At 44.4% G+C, this 25,376-nt stretch overlaps 1 protein-coding gene across 1 annotated transcript in view; it reads left to right on the top strand.

Moving 5' to 3' along the window:
- The window catches only part of frmd3 (FERM domain containing 3), a 70,408-nt gene that overhangs the window by 2,923 nt on the left and 42,109 nt on the right, over positions 1-25,376 (top strand). The window contains exons 3-4 of the mRNA XM_079515521.1: positions 19,084-19,188; positions 21,952-21,994. Coding sequence (XP_079371647.1) covers positions 19,084-19,188; positions 21,952-21,994 — 148 coding nt within the window. The remainder of the gene's footprint in view (positions 1-19,083; positions 19,189-21,951; positions 21,995-25,376) is intronic.

Here is a 25,376-nt window from a genome sequence, read left to right as displayed (position 1 = left end):
GTGACATCACGTGACATAATCAGGGATGGAAATCCCTAATGTATGGAGATCCATGATGTCATCAATATTGGCCAGCAACTCTATATCTGACCTTAAACCCTTAGATCTCCATAAGTCCATATATGGAGCTGACCTGTTCTGACATTCCATATGTTGATCCTTCCCCGCATCCATCCTTCCTCTTCGATGTCGGGGAAGTTTGCACACTGTAACTCAGCTACTAGCAGAAAAAAAAGTTGAAACAACGTTTCGACAACTGTGGGTCTTCATCAGGTCTGATACATTACATGAAGTAGGCGTGTAATACAGTATATACAACAAAAAAGGACAGTCACAATCAGTGGCAGCTGTAGTAGCCCATCAGATCTACAGGCTCATGCTGAGTAGAATAGTACCATGCTGAGAGCTTATAGATCTGGGAAAAGGAGGATAGTGCCATGCTGAGAGCTTATAGATCTGGGAAAAGGAGGATAGTGCCATGCTGAGAGCTTATAGATCTGGGAAAAGGAGGATAGTGCCATGCTGAGAGCTTATAGATCTGGGAAAAGGTAAACGGGAGTAAGGCCAATTGTCAGTGAAAAAGGAGAACAATTCTCAAATTCAAGAGGGGATGGTGACATTTTTTGAAAGTCTTTGATGACATGACATGCTTAAAGGCTCCTAAACTGTGGCTCAGGATTATTACAAGCCCACAGACAGTACTAATACAGTAAGGCAGGGGTGCCCAAAAGGTAGATCGCGATCTACCAGTAGATCACAAAGGCTGTGCAGGTAGATCACATGACATGCCCCTAAAGAGTATTTCATTTAAATATATTGAAGAAAAAAAACGATAATTTCTCCCCCTCTATTTCCCATTCCAAGTGCATTTGTCTTATACTGTACAGAATGTAACACAAACTCTACTATTCCGAAGCCCCCTCAGGTACATATTTAAACTATTTTCAGCAATGGTATAATAATAATTTGGTGGGTAGATCTTGCCGAGCTGGTCATTTTGAAAGTAGCTCTCAAGTCAAAAAGAGTGGGCACCCCTGCAGTAAGGTATTAGGAATGTGTAGTCACAATATGACCGGAGGAAAATTATATTCTCCCACCACGTCAGCAGTAGGCTATACCCCTCATCAGCAATGTACGGTACATTCTCTTTTCTGAAGTACTCCTCTTCCCTGATATGTACCACTTCCTTAATTCTATCCTGTGATTTTATTAGATTTTTCTGAACACTGACCTGGTTATGTAAAGTTCTATCCAAGTATATGGCTACGCTACAGTATTATGAAAGTAACGATGTGACCATCCACACTGATGAACGATGTTCTCTACACATGTTCAACGTGACTGATGTATTGAATGTGATGCCCTGTAAGTTCGGATGGATTTTGATTGGCTGTCAGTGTTTCTATTGTTCATCTGTGAAAGTGATACCAATGATATTGCTCACTACTGTCGATGTGGTTAGAAGGATTTATTACATTAATTTCATCTTTGTAGTTGTGGACGGCCCTTAACTAGTTTAAAAAGGTGCAGACTCAGGTCAAGCAGGCACTGGCCATCCTCTGCAAAATGTACCTGTTTAAATGCCACTTCACCTTGAGTGGTTCTCAACAAGTTTACCAGGCTCCGGTCCTGTTTTGTCACTCGAGACAACCAGACATACTCAGTCACACAGCATCATGTCAGACTAACTGCCTCCCTGTTCCCCTACAGCTACATCTACTAAATCAATCATTTATAGCATACCATTAAGTGCACTGTATACAGTATGTATACAAGAGTGCAAGGAGATACATGTTTTAGTGCTCAGCAGCCAGCAGCTAAAGTATGCACCCATGTGTGGGTCCGTATATTTGAAACCCCAGCCAAGAAATTATATGTGACATTTTCACTACAAGATGTGCAAGTTCAAGAGAGATTGTGTTCTGTGTCTGTTCTGTACAGCACATTTCCTCGCAGGTGTTGGCGTGTCTATGTAACGGTATGTATTTGTGGGCATGAAATGGCCATTTGTGTTTCCAGCTGGCTGAGTTCTCCAGTTCTTTCTTTAATGGCTTTGTGTTCTGGTGCTTCTCTGCTCCTCCTACATATTTCATGACATCCTGTGCCGCCTTTACGCTACACTTCTACTGCTCCAAAACTCCTCTTTCCACTGAGCTATCTTCCATCCTTTTAGGCTACCTTTTCTCCTGCTCTCTCTCTTCCCCCTCCTCTGTCTCTTTGCTCGTCTTGTTTATGTCTGTGTTTCATCTCATTGCTTCACTCTCCTTGTGTGTGCTCTCTTTCATTGCCTCCATCATGAATCATATATAGGTAAGAAGGAGGCTGCAGAGAACATGTAATCATAGGAATAATTGTTGTGTGGGATGTTCGCTTGAAGGAAGTGTTTGATATTCTCTTAAAGTTTGCCAAAATGTTACTTAATAGGCCTAGACCTAAAACATTAACCTTTTATCCACAACGTATTCTTAAATGGTGTTTGGCACTGAATGGACTAAAATGAAGCCTGTAAAAGTGTCTCTTAACTTAAGGCTACCATGTGGGTAACATTTTTTAAACAATGGCACATGCAGTGTTTTTTATAAAGTGGAAGAAGATTCATAACTAGAAGAATATAATGTAATATAATTGGCCATTATCTTCCCTCTTAGAGCAAGAACAGGTCTCATTGTTAGATGCGCTCTGTTACGAGCCTGCATGTGTGCAGCCTGAGGTGCTCAGGCAGGAATCGGCTGGTTCCTGAGTGGAGGGTGAAGATAAAGGCATTGCTGTCAGGGCTTATCGGCTCTGGAACGACCTGCCTCGGGAGCTCTAGCTAGCTAAATCTGTGTTCTTTTAAAGAATTTCTTAAAACATACTTTTATTTATTGAAAGAACTTTAGACATTTTATTCTTTGATTCACTTTTATGTTGTACCAGCAGTCAGCAGAATAAGAGGCACAAAAGAGCGTGTTATCTGACAGCTTGCCTGGTGTCTGAGTGACGACCCGCCTCTTGAGACTCCACCTCATCCCCTAGCACCTCTCTCTCCTTGTGTCCCTTCTTGTCACCTTTGTTCGACTTTGTTTAAAATGCAGATATGGTCACTTGTTCTTATGTTGTCTTAATTAGTTTTTTCTTTACCACAAATGTTATTTGCCATTTTGATGGCATGTTGTTTAGACAGATGCTAGGCTCATTATTTACCTTTTATCATAGTTTCTTTGAGGCACTACATCAGTGGTGGTAAAAGTACGAACATTCTTTATTTTATTTACTTAAAGTAAAAGTCCAGAATTCAAAATTTAAATGTCAAAATTTCAAACATTCAAACATTTCACAGGTTTAAAATGTAAAAACATATTTTGAAAATAGCAGATGTACAAGCTCACAACGCGTCAAGATGTGATGCGTTAAATGGTAATTGGTGCATTTATATAGCGCTTTTATCCAAAGTGCTTTACATAGATGTAAATTGCATTCACCCATTCATACACCAATGGTGGAGGAAACCATGCAAGGCACCAACCTGCACATCGGGAGCAATTAGGGATTCAGAGTCTTGCTCAAGGACACTTCGACACTAACTCTGGAGGAGCCCGGGATCGAACAATTCACATCCATGCAGCTAGGTGGCTGCACGACAATTCGTCCGACCCGCGGGGAGTTCCGTATTTATGGTGCGTTCACACGGGCAGATGCAAAGATACAGTCTACCATTCATTGTCAATGGATTAAGCCAGCCAGCGACATGGAAGATGCAAAGATGCATCCGACATTTGTAGCTGCTGCAAAAGCTACAACAACTACAAATACACTGTAGCTTTGCATCTCTGCATCTTTTGCACCTGCCCGTGTGAACGCAGCATTACTGTTTTTTACTTCTGAAGGCGAGGCGAAGGGCTGCGTAACCCATGCGAACGCATGGAAAAATAGAGCACACAAAAAAAAAGATTGCAATAATTCATGTCAGGCTGACAGACTTTGGGCTCCATTTTCGGGGGGGTGCAGCACAAGTGAGACGTCTTCAAGGCAGCAACACATCACTCTTCCATGGGCTATAGACCGTAAGGCTATGAAGCAATCTAGCACTAGGCATAACGGGCAACGGATAAGGGATCTCTTAAAGGCAATGGCATGTGGCACGGTGATTGGTTTAATTATTGTAACGCCCAAACCACACCTATGCATAATGTAACGGGTAACGGAGGTGTTTTAGGGATTTAGACAGGTAACCAAAATACCAACTTTAGTGGGGGAACAAGGTAGTGTCGGTCAAGGTAATGTCGATTGATGATAGATGAGGGATGAAAAAGAATCAAAGACATGTTACTGTTATTGATGAAAATGTATTAACTAATTTATTAATTATTGTACCATTTGCATCTATTTCGTACTATTCTTCATATTCTCTGTTTTCCATTCTTTGGCAATGCTTCATACAAAAATGTTCCTTTTTTTGCAAACACTTGAAACAAAGCTTTAACCTGAACTGAATTGAACTTGAATTTAGAAGCACAGAGACATGTGTTCAATGTCGAAACAGGTGTGTGGAAGGAGTGTAATGCTCGCTAGTGATTGTATTTATGGCTTCCGCATATGTGTAGAGTCGGGGAGTGTGCATGTGTCCAATCAGCTGCTCATGTTCAATCAGAATGTAACCTCACTGCTGCTGAACGAGACATGTTCCAATCAATATGTCCTGACCTCTCTCCAACCTTCTCTTCTACTGTGCCTTCCTTTCAACTCTCTTTCCACATTTATTCCCCTTCTCGCCCTTTGCCACCGATTCACCCCTCTATTCATACCATTCTTCTCCTCTCATTTATTTTCCTCTCTCATTGCATATCATCTATTTGCCCTCTGAGTGTTCCTTCTCCACTTTTTGCTTCCAATTGAGCTCTTCTTTCTTTCTTTCTTTCTCTACCAGCAGCTTCGTAGAAGGTGCTGGTTAGTGTTTGCCCTGGAAACTTGCCACCGGTAGATAGACACCGCTAGTTCACATCGTTAGTTGCTGAAGAGTGGGTTGCCAAGTCCGCATATTTCAAAAGCCCACAAAAATACCTTTCAACACACTACTTACACGCACACACACACACACACACTTGGAAGCCACCGCCCATTCCACAAAGTGTCATCTCGACTCTCGCCTACTCATGCAGGAGACACAGCGGACGGAAGGAGGAGGAATTGCCGTATCACGCTTTTGCTTATTCCTTCTAAATCTCTGTATATAAAATATAGCTCACTCAGCGAATCTCTTAGTTACATCAATATTGTTCTTCGACAATAGTTGGTTTGTGCCTAAGTATTACGCTTAGACAGTTCGCATTGGCCATTTCCAATGCGACGCACTGTGCACCTTCCCAGCCATTAGCCATGATCGCACTGGTTTCAACCTGTCCCAGAGCCAACTAATACAACAGTTACGACATTGAGGGGGCAAATAACAGCGGAGCGCCGCTAAAACGTGGCAGCAGTCTCAGTGACTGTACTCGCGGACTCCCACGCATACTACCGCGGGCCCCCTCCGCCCCGCGCCGAACTCCTCGGGGACCTCCACAGCCCACATCCTCTACCCGCGGACCCCCACGCAGGCTACCGCGGGACTTCCGTAAAATCTGAATCCCCCCCCCCCCCCCCTTTTCCCCTCACTGTATATGTTTCTTTTCCCTTTTTACCTCCTCTATGATGAATTCCTGTTCTGTTCTTTGACTATATAGAAGTGTCTATTTGTACGTCTCTAAATGTTTTGATGAATTGAACATGGTGGACCCTCTTGTAAACAAGTGTAATGCTTAATTGGGTCGTCCACTCACAGTTAACAGTCTTTGTATTGAGTTTGTGCTTGAAATGTACTGTAATTCTGCAAACTGAAACTGTTAATAAATATTTCAATCAATCAATACACCTGCCAAGCCTGTCAACACTACCGACAGCCTGTGCGTGCAGAGCGATGCGAATCATGCGATATATGATGGTTTAGAGAATGGGCGACCTGAGCGTGTACAAATACAACCAAATGGACCCATAACTCTACAAAATTTTAGACTCTCGTTTTAGGAAAGATTCAGTGTGTTCGGGTGTCAATCAAACCAACTGCGTGAGTGCTGTCAAGTGGAAACCTCATACTCATAGTAGCCAATTTGAATGCAATCTGGTCAAACTGACTGATACTGATTGTCAGATATATTGCTGTCAGGTGAAAACCTTGTATAACCAAAACCATTCCTTTACAAAATGTATAATAATCAAAAATAGTTAAAATCTACAAGCTCACACTGCATCATATTCATATCTTCACACGTTGGTAGCTTGTAGATCTGCTATTGTTTTTTACTGTGGACCACCGCCGCCGCAAAGCTGCTGGTAATAATATGACGAAAGTCATCATTTCTTGTTTTTAAGATATTTCTTTTGGCTTTTTTATGCCTAAATTATTGATAGGGTACAGTGATTTGACAGGAAAGGGGGAGAGAGACGGGGGCAAGACATGCGGCAAAGGCAGACGGGCTCGGGACTCGAACCCGCAACACGCCGTCAGGCTGGATTATCCGGCCTAATTGAGCTCTTCAGACTTGACCGCACCTTCACTCTTTCCATTTCAGTAATGCTTAATTTATACTCGTCCGACACTGTCACTCGCCGGAAATAGCAGATCTAGTTTAGTGTTTATGTTTATTCAACTTTCAGCATGTTCACAGGTTTAAACATTGAATTATTTTGATGGTTACAATATAAAACTAAGGTGACATTCACACCAGAAAGCTTTACTGCGATTAAAACGAATCCTGCTGCGTATTGTCAGAAAATGTGCTTCGTTTGGCAGGTGTGAAGGCTCATTCGAATCCTAATCCTTCTACTCCGGCAAAAAACGGGGGTTTCGCTTTGCTTCCAATCGCACTTGATTTCGATTCGGTGCAGGTGGGAATGCAATCCGTAGCAAATAAAGGAAATTAAGCAAACTGTGTGGCGGATAAGGAGCTGCACAGTTGGAGGCGGAGAAGGGATATTCATTTTACGCAGTACAAAGATGTCCCGTTAGGTTACCATGTGATGTGGTCAAATAAGGAGACCAAAGCCCTCATCGATATGAGGGGTGGTTCCAGACCCACAGGAACGCATCCAGGGTGCCGGACCGATTCCGGCGAGCCGCCCCGTGTCCGAAACGGTTGAGAAATGACAGAGTTACCGTGTGGGGGTCCCTCTACTGTACCCTGTACTGTACTGTACTGTCACTGTACTATACTGGCACACCCGAAATCACCATGTACCATTTTCTGTCCTCTCTTTTTTTACGTGGTTGCCTAAGTGGGGTTTCATATTATGTGTATTTAGTGATTAGTGATTTTAGTGATTTTTAGTGATTTAGTGATTTTTAGTGATTTAGTGATTTTTTTGGTGATTTTAGTGATTTAGTGATTAGTGATTTTAGTGATTTAGTTAATCTGTGATTAGCGCTCCTCTACTGTTCTATATGTACCATTTTCTGTCCTCTCTTTTTTTACGTGGTTGCCTAAGTGGGGTTTCATATTATGTGTATTTAGTGATTAGTGATTTTAGTGATTTTTAGTGATTTAGTGATTTTTAGTGATTTAGTGATTTTTTTTGGTGATTTTAGTGATTTAGTGATTAGTGATTTTAGTGATTTAGTTAATCTGTGATTAGCGCTCCTCTACTGTTCTATATGTACCATTTTCTGTCCTCTCTTTTTTACGTGGTTGCCTAAGTGGGGTTTCATATTATGTGTATTTAGTGATTAGTGATTTTAGTGATTTTTAGTGAATTAGTGATTTTAGTGATTTAGTGATTAGTGATTTTAGTGATTTAGTTAATCTGTGATTAGCGCTCCTCTACTGTTCTATATGTACCATTTTCTGGCCTCTCTTTTTTACGTGGTTGCCTAAGTGGGGTTTCATATTATGTGTATTTAGTGATTTAGTGATTTTAGTGATTTTTAGTGATTTTAGTGATTTTTTGTGATTTAGTGATTAGTGATTTTAGTGATTTAGTTAATCTGTGAATAGCGCTCCTACTGTTCAATATGTACCATTTTCTGTCCTCTCTTTTTTACGTGGTTGCCTAGTGGGGTTTCATATTATGTGTATTTAGTGATTAGTGATTTTAGTGATTTAATTAATCTGACTTCCCAAAACAAACTGGTCAGGCTCCTACTTGACCTCGCCCCCCAAACCCACCTCACCCCTGCCCACTTCGACAGGCTGGAATGGCTTAGGGTCGACGACAGAGTACAGCATCTTGCAATGGGTCTGGTCCACAAGATTCCACAAGATTCGACGCACCCAGCCAGCCAGCCAGCCAGCCAGCCAGCCAGCCACCCACCCACACACATAGTCACTTAAGGAAGTGGTTGCACCACTTAAAAATAACACTGCACAATAAAAACAGGTGCAATCTTGAAAAAAATACATTCATAATACAAAATACAAATGCATTTAAGCCCCGTGTCCGAAACGGTTGAGAAATGACAGAGTTACCGTGTGGGGGTCCCTCTACTGTACCCTCTACTGTACTGTACTGTACTATACTGGCACACACAAAATCACCATATATACAGTTAATATGTGCGTGTTTGTGTGTGTGTTAGGTTACGCACAGGTGGTGAAAAACAACCATGCTGTTTTCGTGCTCAGACGCACCCACTTCGACAGGCTGGAATGGCTTAGGGTCGACGACAGAGTACAGCATCTTGCAATGGGTCTGGTCCACAAGATTCCACAAGATTCGACGCACCCAGCCAGCCAGCCAGCCAGCCAGCCAGCCAGCCACCCACCCACACACATAGTCACTTAAGGAAGTGGTTGCACCACTTAAAAGCAGGTGCAATCTTGAAAAAAATACATTCATAATACAAAATACAAATGCATTTAAGCCCCGTGTCCGAAACGGTTGAGAAATGACAGAGTTACCGTGTGGGGGTCCCTCTACTGTACCCTCTACTGTACTGTACTGTACTGTCACTGTACTATACTGGCACACACAAAATCACCATATATACAGTTAATATGTGCGTGTTTGTGTGTGTGTTAGGTTACGCACAGGTGGTGAAAAACAACCATGCTGTTTTCGTGCTCAGACGCACCCAGCCACCCACCCACCCAGCCAGCCAGCCAGCCAGCCACCACACACACACACACACACACACACACACACACACACACACACACACACACACACACACACACACACACATAGTCACTTAAGGAAGTGGTTGCACCACTTAAAAATACAGAGAAAATTAAATAAAAACACTAAACAAGACATCCCCTTAAATGATGTCAGTTAATTAAAATAAAATTTGGGGTAATTGATCAGGTGTCTTTTAAGGAGCCTCTTAAAACTAGCCTTACTGGGTGCTTCCGTGATTATAGTTGGTAACGTGTTCCACAGGCACGTGCACAGGGGGGGGGGGGGCAATACGAGCTTATGTGGGTGCCAATAAGGGCTTGTGGGGGGCCAATAAGGGCTTATGGCCAATAAGGGCTTGTGTGGGGGGAACACACAGGCTTATTTGGGGGCAAATAAGGGCTTGTGGGGGGCAAATAAGGGCTTGTGTGGGGGGGCAATAAGGGCTTATGTGGGGGCCAAAAAGGGCTTGTGTCGGGGGCCAATAAGGGCTTGTGTGGGGGGCCAATAAGGGCTTGTGTGGGGACCAATAAGGGCTTGTGTGGGGGGGAAATAAGGGCTTGTGTGGGGGGAAAATAAGGGCTTATGTGTGGGGGCAAATAAGGGCTTATGTGGGGGGCCAATAAGGGCTTGTGTGGGGGGCAAATAAGGGCTTGTGTGGGGGGCAATAAGGGCTTATGTGGGGGCCAATAAGGGCTTGTGTGGGGGCCAATAAGGGCTTGTGTGGGGGACCAATAAGGGCTAGTGTGGGGGCCAATAAGGGCTGGTGTGTGGGCCAATAAGGGCTTGTGTGGGGGCCAATAAGGGCTTGTGTGGGGGACTAATAAGGGCTTGTGTGGGGGCCAATAAGGGCTTGTGTGGGGGCCAATAAGGGCTTGTGTGGGGGCCAATAAGGGCTTGTGTGGGGGACCAATAAGGGCTTGTGTGGGGGGCAATAAGGGCGTATGTGGGGGCCAATAAGGGCTTGTGTGGGGGGCCAATAAGGGCTTATGTGGGGGGCAATAAGGGCTTATGTGGGGGCCAATAAGGGCTTGTGTGGGGGCCAATAAGGGCTTGTGTGGGGGACTAATAAGGGCTTGTGTGGGGGCCAATAAGGGCTTGTGTGGGGGACAATAAGGGCTTGTGTGGGGGACCAATAAGGGCTTGTGTGGGGGGCAATAAGGGCTTATGTGGGGGCCAATAAGGGCTTGTGTGGGGGGCCAATAAGGGCTTATGTGGGGGGCAATAAGGGCTTATGTGGGGGCCAATAAGGGCTTGTGTGGGGGGCCAATAAGGGCTTGTGTGGGGGGCCAATAAGTGCCATTGGCCCTTCAAGACGAACATTTGACAAGTAATGATAAATTCCACTATCATAATGAATTATCTTTTAATCTGCCATCAGTCAGTTTTAGTTTCAGACTAATGAGAACATATTGCTTATTTTACTGTCCAATGACATGAAATGGCACAAGGGAAGGACTCCACAAAAAGACCACCCGCCCTTTTCTGGAGTTTGAGCCCCTGCCCCCCCAGTGCTCTCTGCACGGCCCTGGTGTTCCATACTGAAATAGCCCTGAACATTACAGATCTGCAAACCGCATCTGTTCTGGGTTTTTCTTTGACCATGTGGCCACTAGTAGCCTGCCTGGTAGGTGGTAAAAAACTGGTTGTTTACTATGACAAATATTCCTAAAGAAACTCAATAAATTGCATGCCAACCACTCCTCTACTCTGAGCCATAAGAGACCTGCATGCAAACTTTCTGTACTCTGCCTCACACCCACTGGACAGTGCAGTGCAAGCCTTGCAGCTTTATTCTGAGCTATTTGAAGCTTGGACAGATGTTTTTTGTCTGCACCCGACCAAATTGTAGAACAATAATCAAGGTGAGATAGTACTAGTGCCTGTGTCACTAGCACTCTAGAGGCTGGGGTCAAAAACGAGGAACACCTTTTGATGCATGCTATTCCTCTGCCCATTTTCTTAACAATATTTTCAATATGTTTCTCCCATGTTAGCTGTCCATCGAGTGTGACACCCAGAAAAACTGCCTCTTGAACCTGTTCAATATTTGATCTCAATTGGGCATGTTGGAGTGTCCAGGTCGTCTCCATTCCTTGTTTGGCCACCAGAGATCTCCTTCCTGAGAGGGGGACTTGAACAGCTTCCTGGCGAAGTCAAGGCACAGTTCATTGATCTACAAGCTCACCTGAGCTTTTACGACTATTTTTGTCACACAACAGCGTCATAAAACGGAGTATAAATCGGGATTATAATGCATGTCCTCTCTCTATCTCTCTCTCTCTCTCCCTTCATCTCGGTGACACATCATGTATAATTAAGGAAGATCACTGTCCTTTGCGAGGGGAACATCGGTCAGCTGTCATCGATGCCCAAACCTTCTGTGCATGTGAGTGGGCGTCGTGTGCATATGGCAGCCTTTTAAACCTGTCTATCCCACATGAAAGATTGAAACCAACCAGCTGAGTCAGAGTCCTGTATAGTTACTGACATTAATTCGCAACATCCAACGAATGTGATAGTCATTCAGAAAGAAGCAGTGTGTGATAACTTCAACCAACCATTACAATGTAATTTACATCCTGATCACGTTTCCTATCCTGGTGTAAAGGTGCCCTTTATCAATATATTCCTCATGCGTTCCGTTCCCTGATGGATGCAAGTGGATGTTATTCTTAACACAGCAAAATGTTACTATGTATCGTTTTTCACCCCATATGTAATTAGAATCTGTAAGGCGAAGACATCATGCAAGGGAATGTGTGTGTGTGTGTGTGTGTGTTTGTGTGTGTGTGTGTGTGTGTGTGTGTGTGTGTGTGTGTGTGTGTGTGTGTGTGTGTGTGTGTGTGTGTGTGTGTGTGTGTGTGTGTGTGTGTGTGTGCGTGCGTGCGTGCGTGCGTGCGTGCGTGCGTGCGTGCGTGCGTGCGTGCGTGCGTGCGTGCGTGCGTGCGTGCGTGCGTGCGTGCGTGCGTGCGTGCGTGCGCGACGCTAGTGGACTTGCTATTATTTGAGCTTATAGGCATTCTTCATAGCTGGTTATAAATAGAAGTACTTTTCTATTCTTGTGCTGCTCGCCGGCGCCTCTTTGATGTTCCTCCGATGATGACTGAGGAGATTTAATCCGCCGTCTGACTTCTTCCTTGAGCTGAGAGGAAGCAGACAGACAGACAGACAGACAGACAGACAGACAGACAGACAGACAGACAGACAGACAGACAGACAGACAGACAGACAGACAGACAGACAGACAGACAGACAGACAGACAGACAGACAGACAGACAGAAAGAAAGAAAGGGCGGTTCATATAAGGTGAAGGGAGTTATAACAGGCAAAGTGACAAAGAAAGACATCAGCAAGAGAAACGAAGAAGGAATGGATTCTGAAGAAGTGGGAAGAGAGAGAAAAGGTGAATGAATGAAAAATGGGTGGTTTTAAATGTGGGTAGAAGAGAGGTAGGACAGTAAGACCGGATGAACAACAGAGGAAAGTAAATAGAATAGAGAGACTGAAAGGTAGCATTTTGATGGCTTCCAGAGTGTTACTTTGTGTTGGGGTGCATGCGCGCGCACACACACACACACACACACACACACACACACATACACACACATCTCTGTCGCCTCAACCAAACACAATTGTATGTATGCAAAGTATGCGACAACCTCAAATACCACCACTGACTGCATGTGTATGCGCACACCGCACACATCTCTCTCCCTCACACACACACACACACACACACACACACACACACACACACACACACACAACCTCAAATACCACCACTTGCACACACTCTTAAAAATACTACCACTGCACAGTAAAATCCTTGTTAATTTTGTATACTATATTTGCACTGAAGTGGATAAATGAACACTGACATCATGAATGTCTCTCTCTCTCTCTCTCTCTCTCTCTCTCTCTCTCTCTCTCTCTCTATCCTCCTCTGAATGTTCCTTCTGCACTTTTAGCTTCCCATTGAGTTCATCACATCTGACTTCTGTGTCCACTCTTTCACTCTCACAGACTACAAACTCACGTGTCACATGATCGCAACGTGTTTGGAGCTTGTAGATGATGTAGTAGCCCATTTGAAGTGGTTAAACTGGATCTGATGCTATATTAACTCACTCTTTTATACTGGGGTCCCCCTGGAACCGCCTCAAGGACCCCTGGGGTCCCCGGACCCACTGATTAGTGGTCTGCCACGTACACATCAGGCTGAGTGATGAATGAAAGAGTGATGAGCATGCATTTGAAAATAAATTGGTTCAGCACCATGTATCCTGATAATTTATGACCATACCTTTAAGCTTATTGCATTGTGTGTTCATGCATGAACACATGTGAAAGAGGTTGTACTGTGCGTGCGTGCGTGTGTGCGTGTGCACGTGCGCGCGCCCATGCTTTGTCTGTGTTCTCCTGTGCATTCCACTGTGTTCATGCTGTGTATCTGTGTTTGCATGTGTATTTTGTGTATGTGTACTGTGTACAGTATGTGTGCACAAACATACACTTGACATGATGACAGGGTAATTGACCAGTCTCCTTGTCCATTGAAGCAAGGTCATGAGTGGATCTCTCAGCGATGCTTTGAGCAGTGCTTTACCAGTGGTTTTAATTAGAAATGTATCAATTCAATCAACTAGAAAATTAGTCCGGTGTGCTCAAGCGGTCACAGCCATTGTTAATTTCCTCTGTAGTCTAGTTCACACTCAACAAACAAAATCATACCAATCTATTGGAAGTGGAATGGTGACAGGGTATAGATACATGATAGATCTGCTATATTTTGAAAATCTTAAAAAAGATTGTGGTCCGTGGCCAAATATATAAAGGCTGGGGAGGTGGAGGGAATTTGAACGCCGACATTCTGAACAACTACTGTCTCGGCTAGCATGTAGAGTGAACGCAGAACAGTGACTGCTTAAATGGACTGCCTGATGTACTGTGGGAGTGTGTGAATTAGCTTGAAGCGAATGAGAAACAGACTGATTAGTGGGAGTATGAATTAACTATTAGCGAATCAATGGGGGGTCCGGGGAGAGATAATAAGATGTAGCCTCCTGCCTTCCATGTCGTAATACATGAACTATGGCTGCGCTGTATTTTGTCGAGGAAGAAAGTGTTTTATATGTGTCTCTGCTCTGGGTGGAACAGTGGAACTGATGGAACAGTCTAGGTTCTGAATTGTTAGACCTGCTGTATACTGTACTGTAGTGTACACAAATGAAGCAGTGATTTGATTACAGATCTGACATAATTTGCCTCAGATATTTCTGGCGACAGACATAGTGGACAAAGTGTGTGCTATCACTCTCCTTTAATGAATTGCCATCTGGTTGCATTTGTATTCACTCAGAAAGGGATTATAGAGATTTGTTCAATACCCTCAGACAATCTTTCTTCCAAACTGTCCATGGGACGTTGCTGACAGATTGCGCAAATAAAACCATACTAGAAGAATGTGCTCCTCGAGTCGGAGCACAGGTCTGTGCCAACTAAGGTTTATTGGGCTAGCAGTAGCAATGTTTCACAGCAATTGGATGCTGTGTTCATGAGTTGAGGCATATTGTTCAAAGCACGCCACTCTTGCAAACTTTGGAAGGCAACCAGGATGGAATATGAAAAATCAGACAGATCTGTAATGATCACAGGACTATAGAGATAATGTGTAGGCTACCTATTGGTGTGATGTTTGGACAAAATCTACTGTATAGGAGTAATATTTAAAAAACTGTCTAGCTCCCTAACAAATGGACTCATCTATCTACACAGGGAGAGCCAGGGTTTAGCAAAGCATTTTGTCTACAACAACCCCCTATGCTTTGAAACTGCTTTAGACTATAGCGGAGACTATAGGGCTTCTATTCTTCTAAGAGCCCCATCCCTCATGCTACAGTATTTTATCCCCCCCCCCCCCCAGATAGGATTAGGTAGGATTGTGTTTCAGTTTGTCTCATCAGAGGGCTTCAAAGCATGAAATGCTTTCTCATCTCGCTCCGTTTCACCATGGCCGATTAGGGCCGTGTCATGAGAATGAAAGGCGTTATCGCAGATAAGGAGAAGTCATAATTGAGCTGGCATGCATGTTAATGAAACAACAACAAGGGGTTGTTGTTAATTGTGTCACGGAACCCTGGGTCCTAGTGCACGGGACCCTGGGTCCAAGTGCATGGGACCCTGGGTCCTAGTGCACGGGACCCTGGGTCCAAGTGCACGGGACCCTGGGTCCTAGTGCACGGGACCCTGGGTCCTAGTGACCCTGGGTCCTAGTGACCCTGGGTCCTAGTGCTGAAATGTAAGGATCACATGCAGTTTGATACATCGCCATGACTACGACAGTCATGACGTATAGACTAGAGACTAGACTAGAGACTAGACTAGAGACTAGAGAGAGCTGTAGTCACTGTGTTCAACCCATTTTGACCTGAGATCAGATTCTAAAAATGTCTTCTACATCCTGACAGTTTTCTGAAAAAGCTATGTTTCTATGTCAGACGTTCTTCTATTTTTCAAAATTAGAAGACCTACAAGCTCGTAGAGCTTGTAGGTCTTCTATTTTTCAATAGCTAAAGCATAACATAATGCTAACACCAAAAGGGGTTCCCGCCCAGATTGGATTAAAGCCAGTTGCTGACAGTGTAGACTGTAGACAGTTGTTTGTAATATTCCACGCACGCACGCTCACAAACACACACGCACAAATATGCACATACACTTGTGCATATTATAGCAATTAGGCTACAATAGTTCCTGCTGCTGCTGTGCGTGCGTGCGTGTGTGTGACTGTGTGTGTGTGTGTGTGTGTGTGTGTGTGTGTGTGTCTGTGTCTGTGTCTGTGTCTGTGTCTGCGTGTGAGTGAGAGAAAGAGAGAGAGAGAGAGAGCATGTGTCATCATACAGTATTTAGAGACAGAGAGAAGAGGACTTTGCCACCATTAGGTGAAATTGTGTAGAAAAGGGATGACCAGGTTAATTTTTAATACATAGCTCTCTGGTGTATAAGTTATGTCTTCACCTCTTGTTGGACATGGAGCCTCTCACTCTCTCTCTCTCTCTCTCTCTCTCTAGCTCTCTAGCTCTCTGTCTCTCTGTGATGCACACATGCATGCGCGTGTACACACACACACACACACACACACACACACACACACACACACACACAAACACAGTCAGACACACACACACACACACACACACACACACACACACACACACACACACACACACACACACACACACACACACACACACAAACACAGTCAGACACACACACACACACACACACACACACACACACACACACACACACGCGCGCGCGCGCGCGCGCGTGCGCGCGCGCACACACACACACACACACACACACACTTACGCACAAACACACAATGTCTCTCCCTCTCAGATTGTCTCATTGTCATTTCTGCTTAACTTTGTAAATTTTGCATAGTACTTATCCAGTACTTAAACCATAACAACCAGGGAAAAAGGAGGTGTGATGTGGTCTTATTTTTAACCAACAGGGGGCAGAGCAACAGATTCATACATAGATCATCTGGAGAGCTGTCATTACGCTACTACACATTAAAATCCTCAGTGTGTTGAGTGTGATTTTAGAGTGTATAGCTCTCTAGTGTTCACTACTGATTGCCATCATTCCACATTGCCATAACCCATAATGATAAACTGCAAAAGGTCAGCTATAGCTGTGTGCTTTATGTGAACGTATGCACACACACACACACACACACACACACACACGCACGCACGCACGCACGCACGCACGCACGCACGCACGCACGCACGCACGCACGCACGCACGCACGCACGCGCGCGCACACACATGCATGCGTGTGCGGTGTATAGGTGTCTGAGGGGGTCAAGGCCAGGGCAGGATCTGCTACTTAAATAAATCACAGAGTGATAAAAGCAAAGGTCAAACAGCCAATTTACAGCAGGAATCAATCAGCCCAGCACAGATTCCGCCCCATCAGCAGGCTGCACAGACACACGTCAGCCCCATCAGCAGGCTGCACAGACACACGTCAGCCCCATCAGCAGGCTGCACAGACACACGTCAGCCCCATCAGCAGGCTGCACAGACACACGTCAGAATGCACAGACACACGTCAGAATGCACAGACACACGTCAGCCCCATCAGCAGGCTGCACAGACATACGTCAGAATGCACAGACACACGTCAGCCCCATCAGCAGGCTGCACAGACACACGTCAGCCCCATCAGCAGGCTGCACAGACACACGTCAGCCCCATCAGCAGGCTGCACAGACATACGTCAGAATGCACAGACACACGTCAGAATGCACAGACACACGTCAGCCCCATCAGCAGGCTGCACAGACACACGTCAGCCCCATCAGCAGGCTGCACAGACACACGTCAGCCAAACACGTCACACACACCTGGAGGCAGGCACGTAATACTTGTAGTGAACAATGCCGTGCACGTGCAGCCTACACGAGAAAGATGCATTTTGATTGACCTTGGGTTTAATAGTCAATAGGTCAGAGAATAGATATATTCTAGTATAGTGCATGTCCGTGGCAACGTGCGTTGCAAGCATGTGTGTGCAAAGTGCACAAGATAGACATGCAGGTATAAAGAATGTGTGCCTATACCATTTGTTATATGCAGCCTCATGGCCACTGGCCATTATTTGACATTTTTTTCCACTACATCGTTATTGGCAATTATGTAGCCGATGTATTGCAATTTTGAATCACTTTCAACCTGGCATCCCTCATTTGGGCATGTCATGAAACCTGAATAAAATTTTAAAGATGGAGTGCCGTGATTGTTTTCCACCCTAAAACATGATCATCAGGTATTATTATTATATAAGGAGGAATAATGCTTTAATTTTTTTTTACAGTATTTGTTAAAATGGCGTTTTTATGTGGACCAGTTCATTAAGTTCACCAGTTCACCAGTTCATTAAGTATGCTTGGTTTGCCTGGTGGTGGGTGGTGATGGGTGGTGATCCACCTGAACTGAAGCCGCACGCACAGCTGTTGTTGTATGATAAAGGGGAGGGGTTAGGGGAGGGGATGATATTGTGATGTGTCACTATATCACTGTTTTTTTCATTGGCACGTTTGACTGTCAAGGTTTCAGCCTCCAGAAAGAAACCCTAAATACAAAGAGAAAACATCATTGCACATGACAACCACACCAAGGGGTCTAATGAAGTACTGTCATGTTATAAACACATGAAAAAGAGTTTTTCAAGTCACGGCACTCCATCTTTAAATTGATTTCAAGATTTTGTAGTCTTATTCAAAATAAGACTCAAAACATTGGTAATCATTGGTGATTGGTGAAGTTTGTGTATGTATGTACATGACAATATACAGTAAGTGTTGAGAATGCTTATGTGCTCGTGTCTCCGTGTGATAAGTAGATATTGACTGAGGAGAAGGTAATAAATGCAAAGTGCTTATTGATCTTCCTCACTCTCGCTCCCTCTTTGGTGTGTTTATGTAGTGTAGATTGACCTCATCTCCTTTCTACGGCCGTGTGAAGGTCCAGAATCTGCATGTAGAGTGTGTCTGCAGCAGAACACTAGCATCCATGTCGCGACCATTCACCAAAAATAGGCAATCTCTAAGCTTACAATATACGCTTAGATGAGTTATTTTCTGCGAAGAGATTTGGTGTAGATAGGGGGAAAAAGGAGGGTACCAAGTATAGACCCCTGGGGCCTGGGGGAACGCAGGTGGTCAAGTCGTTTCTTCTCATGAACACAGTTGACCCCAGAACACCTGTGAGTATGTACTACTGAATTACATCCTGTGCTCTTCTCCTTCACAGAGAGACACTAAAGGCCAGTTCCTATTGGACCATGTGTGTAACCACTCCTTCTCCTTCACAGAGAGACACTAAAGGCCAGTTCCTATTGGACCATGTGTGTAACCACTACAACCTCTTCTCCTTCACAGAGAGACACTAAAGGCCAGTTCCTATTGGACCATGTGTGTAACCACTACAACCTCCTGGAGAAAGACTACTTTGGCATTAGATATGTTGACCCTGAGAAACAGAGGGTAAGGACACACACACACACACACACGCACGCACGCACGCACGTGCACACGTGCACACACACACGCACGCACGTGCACGCGCGCGCACACACACACACACACACACACACACACACACACACACACACACACACACACACATACACACACACACACACACACTCACACACACACACACACATTACGTACATGCTCATATTTGCTGTACATACGCAGTAATAGAAAGATTCTGCATGCCTTTTTTGAGAAATTAGACTGTAGATAGTTAGTTACTTCCTTCAAAGAGAACTACAACGTGAACATGCTACTGTACTGCAAGTTGCTAACTACAATTGCTGCATTGATACTCAAATCTCATATGCACAAATGCACGCACACACATATATGCATACAGCTACACACGCACGCACGCACACACAGTCACACGCACACACACACAAATTAAGTGTCACAACTAAACTCTCCCACTTCCATTTTGAGGTTGGTGTTTCCATAGCAACAGTCTTCTGGTTGTTTATCGCCATGGTTACGTGTACATTTTTCTGTGGCGGGAAAATCACACAGCAACAAAGGCTGTGAATTATTAAAACCACTTTATCTTTTAATATTTATAAGATAAGAACATAGACACGCACACACACACACACACACACACACACACACACACACACACACACACACACACACACACACACACACACACACACACACACACACACACACACACACACACACACACAGTGTCTCACACACACACGTACACCTCACTCCAATCACAATGACTAGAGAAGGAAAAACCTGCAAGCTCAGAATAATCTAAACAATATATGAAACGTCTTTAATATACACAATGTGCAAAATATTGAACTGTGTTCTGAGGTAACTACTAAATATTGAACTGTGTTTTGAGGTAACTACTTAAATAACACAGTCACAGGACATGCATAATGTACAACACATGTCATAATTCATTATTGATATATCATATAATATTCTCATGTGATCTTTAAGTACTCGTAACCTATATAAATTCGTAAAATACTAGTCTCACGTGGCCAGGCCCTCCAATCTCACTCTGGGTCGCGAACACATTTTTATGGGTCCCTTTACTTACTTTTTGTTTGCTACATTTTGCTGGAGTCGCCATGTTTGTTTCACTGAGTAGTAGATGTGCCCACCTCACACCCAGGGATCTGTGAGGGGGTTCCAGGGCGTCCCCAGCTAAAATATAAAATATAGCATCCAAAAAAACAAGTTAGACCACTTTAACGCTATATACATCTGCTATTTGAAAATACCCAGACTACAAGCTTACAACGTGTGCACTTTATCTGTTTAGATATGCTATTTTGCTATTAATTTGGGGGTCCTTGACATGAACATATTCTGAGAATCTATGGCTCTGCCAAGGCCCATACTGCCTGATCCATTCTGTGCAAGCCTGGCTTCCAAGGTTAATGCAACACTTGCCATGCCTTTTAACTGCGCTTGATGCTCATTAATCTGATAGAGAGAGTTATGAGCATGTTGAAAATAGAGCATGTTCCTTCCTCCCTAAGTGCTCCGCTTCAAGAAATGAACAACCTTACGTCAGGACATCTACTGTGTAATTTCTGACCCCTCCTTCCTCTGTCTGTCTGTCTGTCTGTCTGTCTGTCTGTCTGTCTGTCTGTCTGTCTGTCTGTCTGTCTGTCTGTCTGTCTGTCTGTCTGTCTGTCTGTCTGTCTGTCTGTCTGTCTGTCTGTCTGTCTGTCTGTCTGTCTGTCTGTCTGTCTGTCTGTCTGTCTGTCTGTCTGTCTGTCTGTCTGTCTGTCTGTCTGTCTGTCTGTCTGTCTGTCTGTCTGTCTGTCTGTCTGTCTGTCTGTCTGTCTGTCTGTCTGTCTGTCTGTCTGTCTGTCTGTCTGTCTGTCTGTCTGTCTGTCTGTCTGTCTGTCTGTCTGTCTGTCTGTCTGTCTGTCTGTCTGTCTGTCTGTCTGTCTGTCTGTCTGTCTGTCTGTCTGTCTGTCTGTCTGTCTGTCTGTCTGTCTGTCTGTCTGTCTGTCTGTCTGTCTGTCTGTCTGTCTGTCTGTCTGTCTGTCTGTCTGTCTGTCTGTCTGTCTGTCTGTCTGTCTGTCTGTCTGTCTGTCTGTCTGTCTGTCTGTCTGTCTGTCTGTCTGTCTGTCTGTCTGTCTGTCTGTCTGTCTGTCTGTCTGTCTGTCTGTCTGTCTGTCTGTCTGTCTGTCTGTCTGTCTGTCTGTCTGTCTGTCTGTCTGTCTGTCTGTCTGTCTGTCTGTCTGTCTGTCTGTCTGTCTGTCTGTCTGTCTGTCTGTCTGTCTGTCTGTCTGTCTGTCTGTCTGTCTGTCTGTCTGTCTGTCTGTCTGTCTGTCTGTCTGTCTGTCTGTCTGTCTGTCTGTCTGTCTGTCTGTCTGTCTGTCTGTCTGTCTGTCTGTCTGTCTGTCTGTCTGTCTGTCTGTCTGTCTGTCTGTCTGTCTGTCTGTCTGTCTGTCTGTCTGTCTGTCTGTCTGTCTGTCTGTCTGTCTGTCTGTCTGTCTGTCTGTCTGTCTGTCTGTCTGTCTGTCTGTCTGTCTGTCTGTCTGTCTGTCTGTCTGTCTGTCTGTCTGTCTGTCTGTCTGTCTGTCTGTCTGTCTGTCTGTCTGTCTGTCTGTCTGTCTGTCTGTCTGTCTGTCTGTCTGTCTGTCTGTCTGTCTGTCTGTCTGTCTGTCTGTCTGTCTGTCTGTCTGTCTGTCTGTCTGTGCCTCTCTCTCTCTCTCTCTCTCATTCTAGCACTGGCTGGAGCCCAATAAGCCTGTGGTGAGGCAGATGAAGTGTAAGTGCCCCTTCTGCTCGCTGTGTGTGTGTGTGTGTGTGTGTGTGTGTGTGTGTGTGTGTGTGTGTGTGCGCGTGTGATTGTGATTGTGTGCGTGTTTTGTCTTCATGCATTTTTGCTAACGTGCATTTGTGTCTGTATGTGTAAACGTTTGAGCGTGTGTGTGTGTGTGTGTGTGTGTGTGTGTGTGTGTGTGTCAGTGCATGTGCTTTGTGTGCACTGTGGGGGGGAGGGGGGCATGTGTGTGTGTGTGTGTGTGTGTGTGTGTGTGTGTGTGTGTGTGTGTGTGCGCGTGCGCGTGCGTGTACCTGCTCTTCTGTATATTGTGTGTCCATGCAGTAGCTGAAGGGTCTGGCCTGGCCTGTGTGGCCTGAACAAACAGACAACACCAGGGGAACTGTTACTGTACATACACAGCCAAGGTTAGAGAGTAATGGAAGACATGCCATGGTATTATAGCCATCTGCTTACAAAACACCCATTGGAAAACTCTGAAAATTGATTCTTTAGGTGAATCATTTGTTGGAATAATCAGGGATAACATTTGATAATTTTGGTAAATGATGGTAGTAATTGTTACTACCGCTCCCTGCAGCTGGACTCGGGACTGTGCATGGCAGGGGCGTCCTACTCCCTGAGCCAGGTCTGGACATGGCCGTATACCTTCTGCTTCTTGACTGGCTGTCAGTGGGGCTAGGATTCCCCTGCTCCAGGGTTCCAACTATGGGCTCTCTTCAGCCATATCCATCTTGATGTGGTCTCGGCTATCGTGGCTCTCCCCAGTGGCTTTCTTCAGTTGCTTTGGTTCCAACCCGATCTTCTGCAAGAAGTAGCGCACTGATGTTGCTGGGAAACCACGGCAGCCAACTTCGATGGGGAATAGGGATGTGTGCTATCCTTTGACAATATATTTTTTGGTGTTCTTTGCAATGTATTTGAACAGTTTTTGGTTGGTGACATTTCTTCAGATAGGTCCTGCATATCTCAAATACGTTGTGTCTCCCACAAATTCACAACAGAGGAACAATAACAGTGAATAACCAGATACCTTATTATGAACACAGAATCAGAAGTCTGTAATGCCATGACATGTAAACATGTTAGGAATTTAGTTTGGTGAGACAGCAGAGTGCAGTTACAACATTAGGACAAGTGCAAAACAGGACAAGAATAATGAATAAATATAAAGTGCAGAGAGTTCAAGTGTTCAATCAGGTCAGTTCAGAGCAGAAGTCAGAAAGGTCACAGTCACAGAAAGGAAGTATGGTTGTGGAGTGCATTCCAGAGTGTAAATAATGTGAATTTAAAATAAATCATGTGATAAATTACCGGTACTTAATATTGGTTCGGTGCATAGGTCTTGCTTACTCACTTATACCTGATCTTGCATTTAGGCAGTATTGGAGACATATTTACAATATTATCACCACCGGAACAACTCTAAAATCCATTCATTCATATTACCCTTAATTGTTGGTTCACTGGCTATTGCTTTGAAGGAGTAAAGGCCATAATGCAAACTGTCATGTATGTACTGTATAATTCCTCCTCTAATGCTTTAACAGTATTAACACCACACAGGAAAAGCCCCAATGTCAGCTTAGCAATGACTATGAGACTGTGGAAATGGACCTGTAAAGGCACAACTATAATGAAAGTGCATTAGCATACATTTCAGCTTAATTGACATTTGGATTTTCTGTGCATTCACTATTTCTACATATCTGACCCCTCCCTTCATCTCTCTGTCTCTTCCTCTCTCTATTTGTCTCTCGCTCTTTCGGCTTTGCAGGATAGGAGAAACATCAATTAATAATAGGACTATCAGTGGCGTTTTTCGCTTCAGAGAAGGGTACAAATGAAGAGAGAGAGAGAGAGGAGAGAGAGAGAGAGAGAGAGAGAGAGAGAGAGAGAGAGAGGAGAGAGAGAGAGAGAGAGAGAGAGAGAGAGAGAGAGAGAGAGAGAGAGAGTGAGTCAGTGATAGATATCGAGGCTAAAGAAAGGCGTCAGATTAGGGAGGACAAAGGAGGAAATTGAGGAGATGAAAGAGACAAATGGAGATGAGGAGAGTTGACAGACTGAAAGCATAGGGAGACAGTGAGACGGAGAGAGAGAGAGAGACAGAGAGAGAGTTTTAGTGATTGTCACTTGAATCACTTCACTCTGTGGCTGTGACTGTGTGTTCATGCATGCGTCTTTCTGTGCACAGCCTCTTTTCCCTTAAATGCGCTAAAAAATATCCTCCTCAAGCCTGCGGAAGTAAGCAGCTCTAGTTCTTTTGGCAGCGGGAGGGTAGCTTTCACCTCACTTAGTACTGTAGTGTTCTGTAGCTTCAGACCGTGTACTGTTGCCAGGCGATAGGCCGTTGGCCTAACAGCGATCTAGCCATTTTCAGAAGAATTGTCCCTCCAGGCTATGGGATGTAGTCTGTCCTTGTTTGACTTAACAATGAAGTAGAGAATTGCTGCGCAGTTGCTTAACAATAAACTAGCCAGTTGCAGAGAAATAGCTGCTTGTTTGGAAAATATCTCTATTTCACCTATACAGTCAAAAACTTTTTTTTAACATTTTAGGCGAGAAATAAGCGATTTAACCTTGATTAATTTGATGAAACAGTTGCATGGTTGCTATCCTGTATCATAATGTATTTTCCACAGCCCAGACTGGGCTTCCACCACATCTTGTATCCGTCATTTCAAATAATTTCATAGGCAGATTTCTTGTTTACAAACATTACTGGTGCCAGGTGCACGCACATTTTCAGAGGGCATATAACCGCTTTTTAGTTGCTGGTCTCAAAACTTACGTCAACTGTTGTAAGCCAGCTTACAAATGTATTTTATTTTTTGTGTACACCTGTAGTACTAGGTCTGTAGTATTGTAGTAGAACACACTAACTATCTCACTAGTAAAAGATCACACCGCTACTGAAGTTTAAATTGTGTCCGGGCAGTCTGCTGTCCCCCAGGCATATATGACCCCCATTCCAAAGCGCCAGCGCTCGCCCAGCAGTCTGCTGTCTGTCACCCAGGCGGATGCATGCACGTGCCTGCGTGCATTCGTGCACGACCGCCCCCTAAAGGGCGAGGTCGCTTCTCGCCCTCAGGCGTCTTCATGGTACTTACTGTAGTCTATGGCTTTGCTCACATATTGATCTGTAATTTAGGCTGATATGGGTGAAAGTGAAATGAGGTATAGCACAAAACATGCGTTGACAATTGGCTTTCTACATCTGTTCTGCTCTCAAAGTGTTTACAAACAACATATTCATTGTGGATCATAAATCCAGTTTTCACTTTTCTTAGTGTTTTACTGCACTTTGTATTGCTGCTATTCAAAACATAAAGTTATCTTTAGCTTCTTGCAAATAAGAAAATGTTAA

This window comes from Electrona antarctica, assembly GCF_951216825.1.
Source record: "Electrona antarctica genome assembly, chromosome: 12".
NCBI classification, from domain to species: domain Eukaryota; kingdom Metazoa; phylum Chordata; class Actinopteri; order Myctophiformes; family Myctophidae; genus Electrona; species Electrona antarctica.
This window is presented reverse-complemented; position numbering and strand designations above follow the sequence as displayed.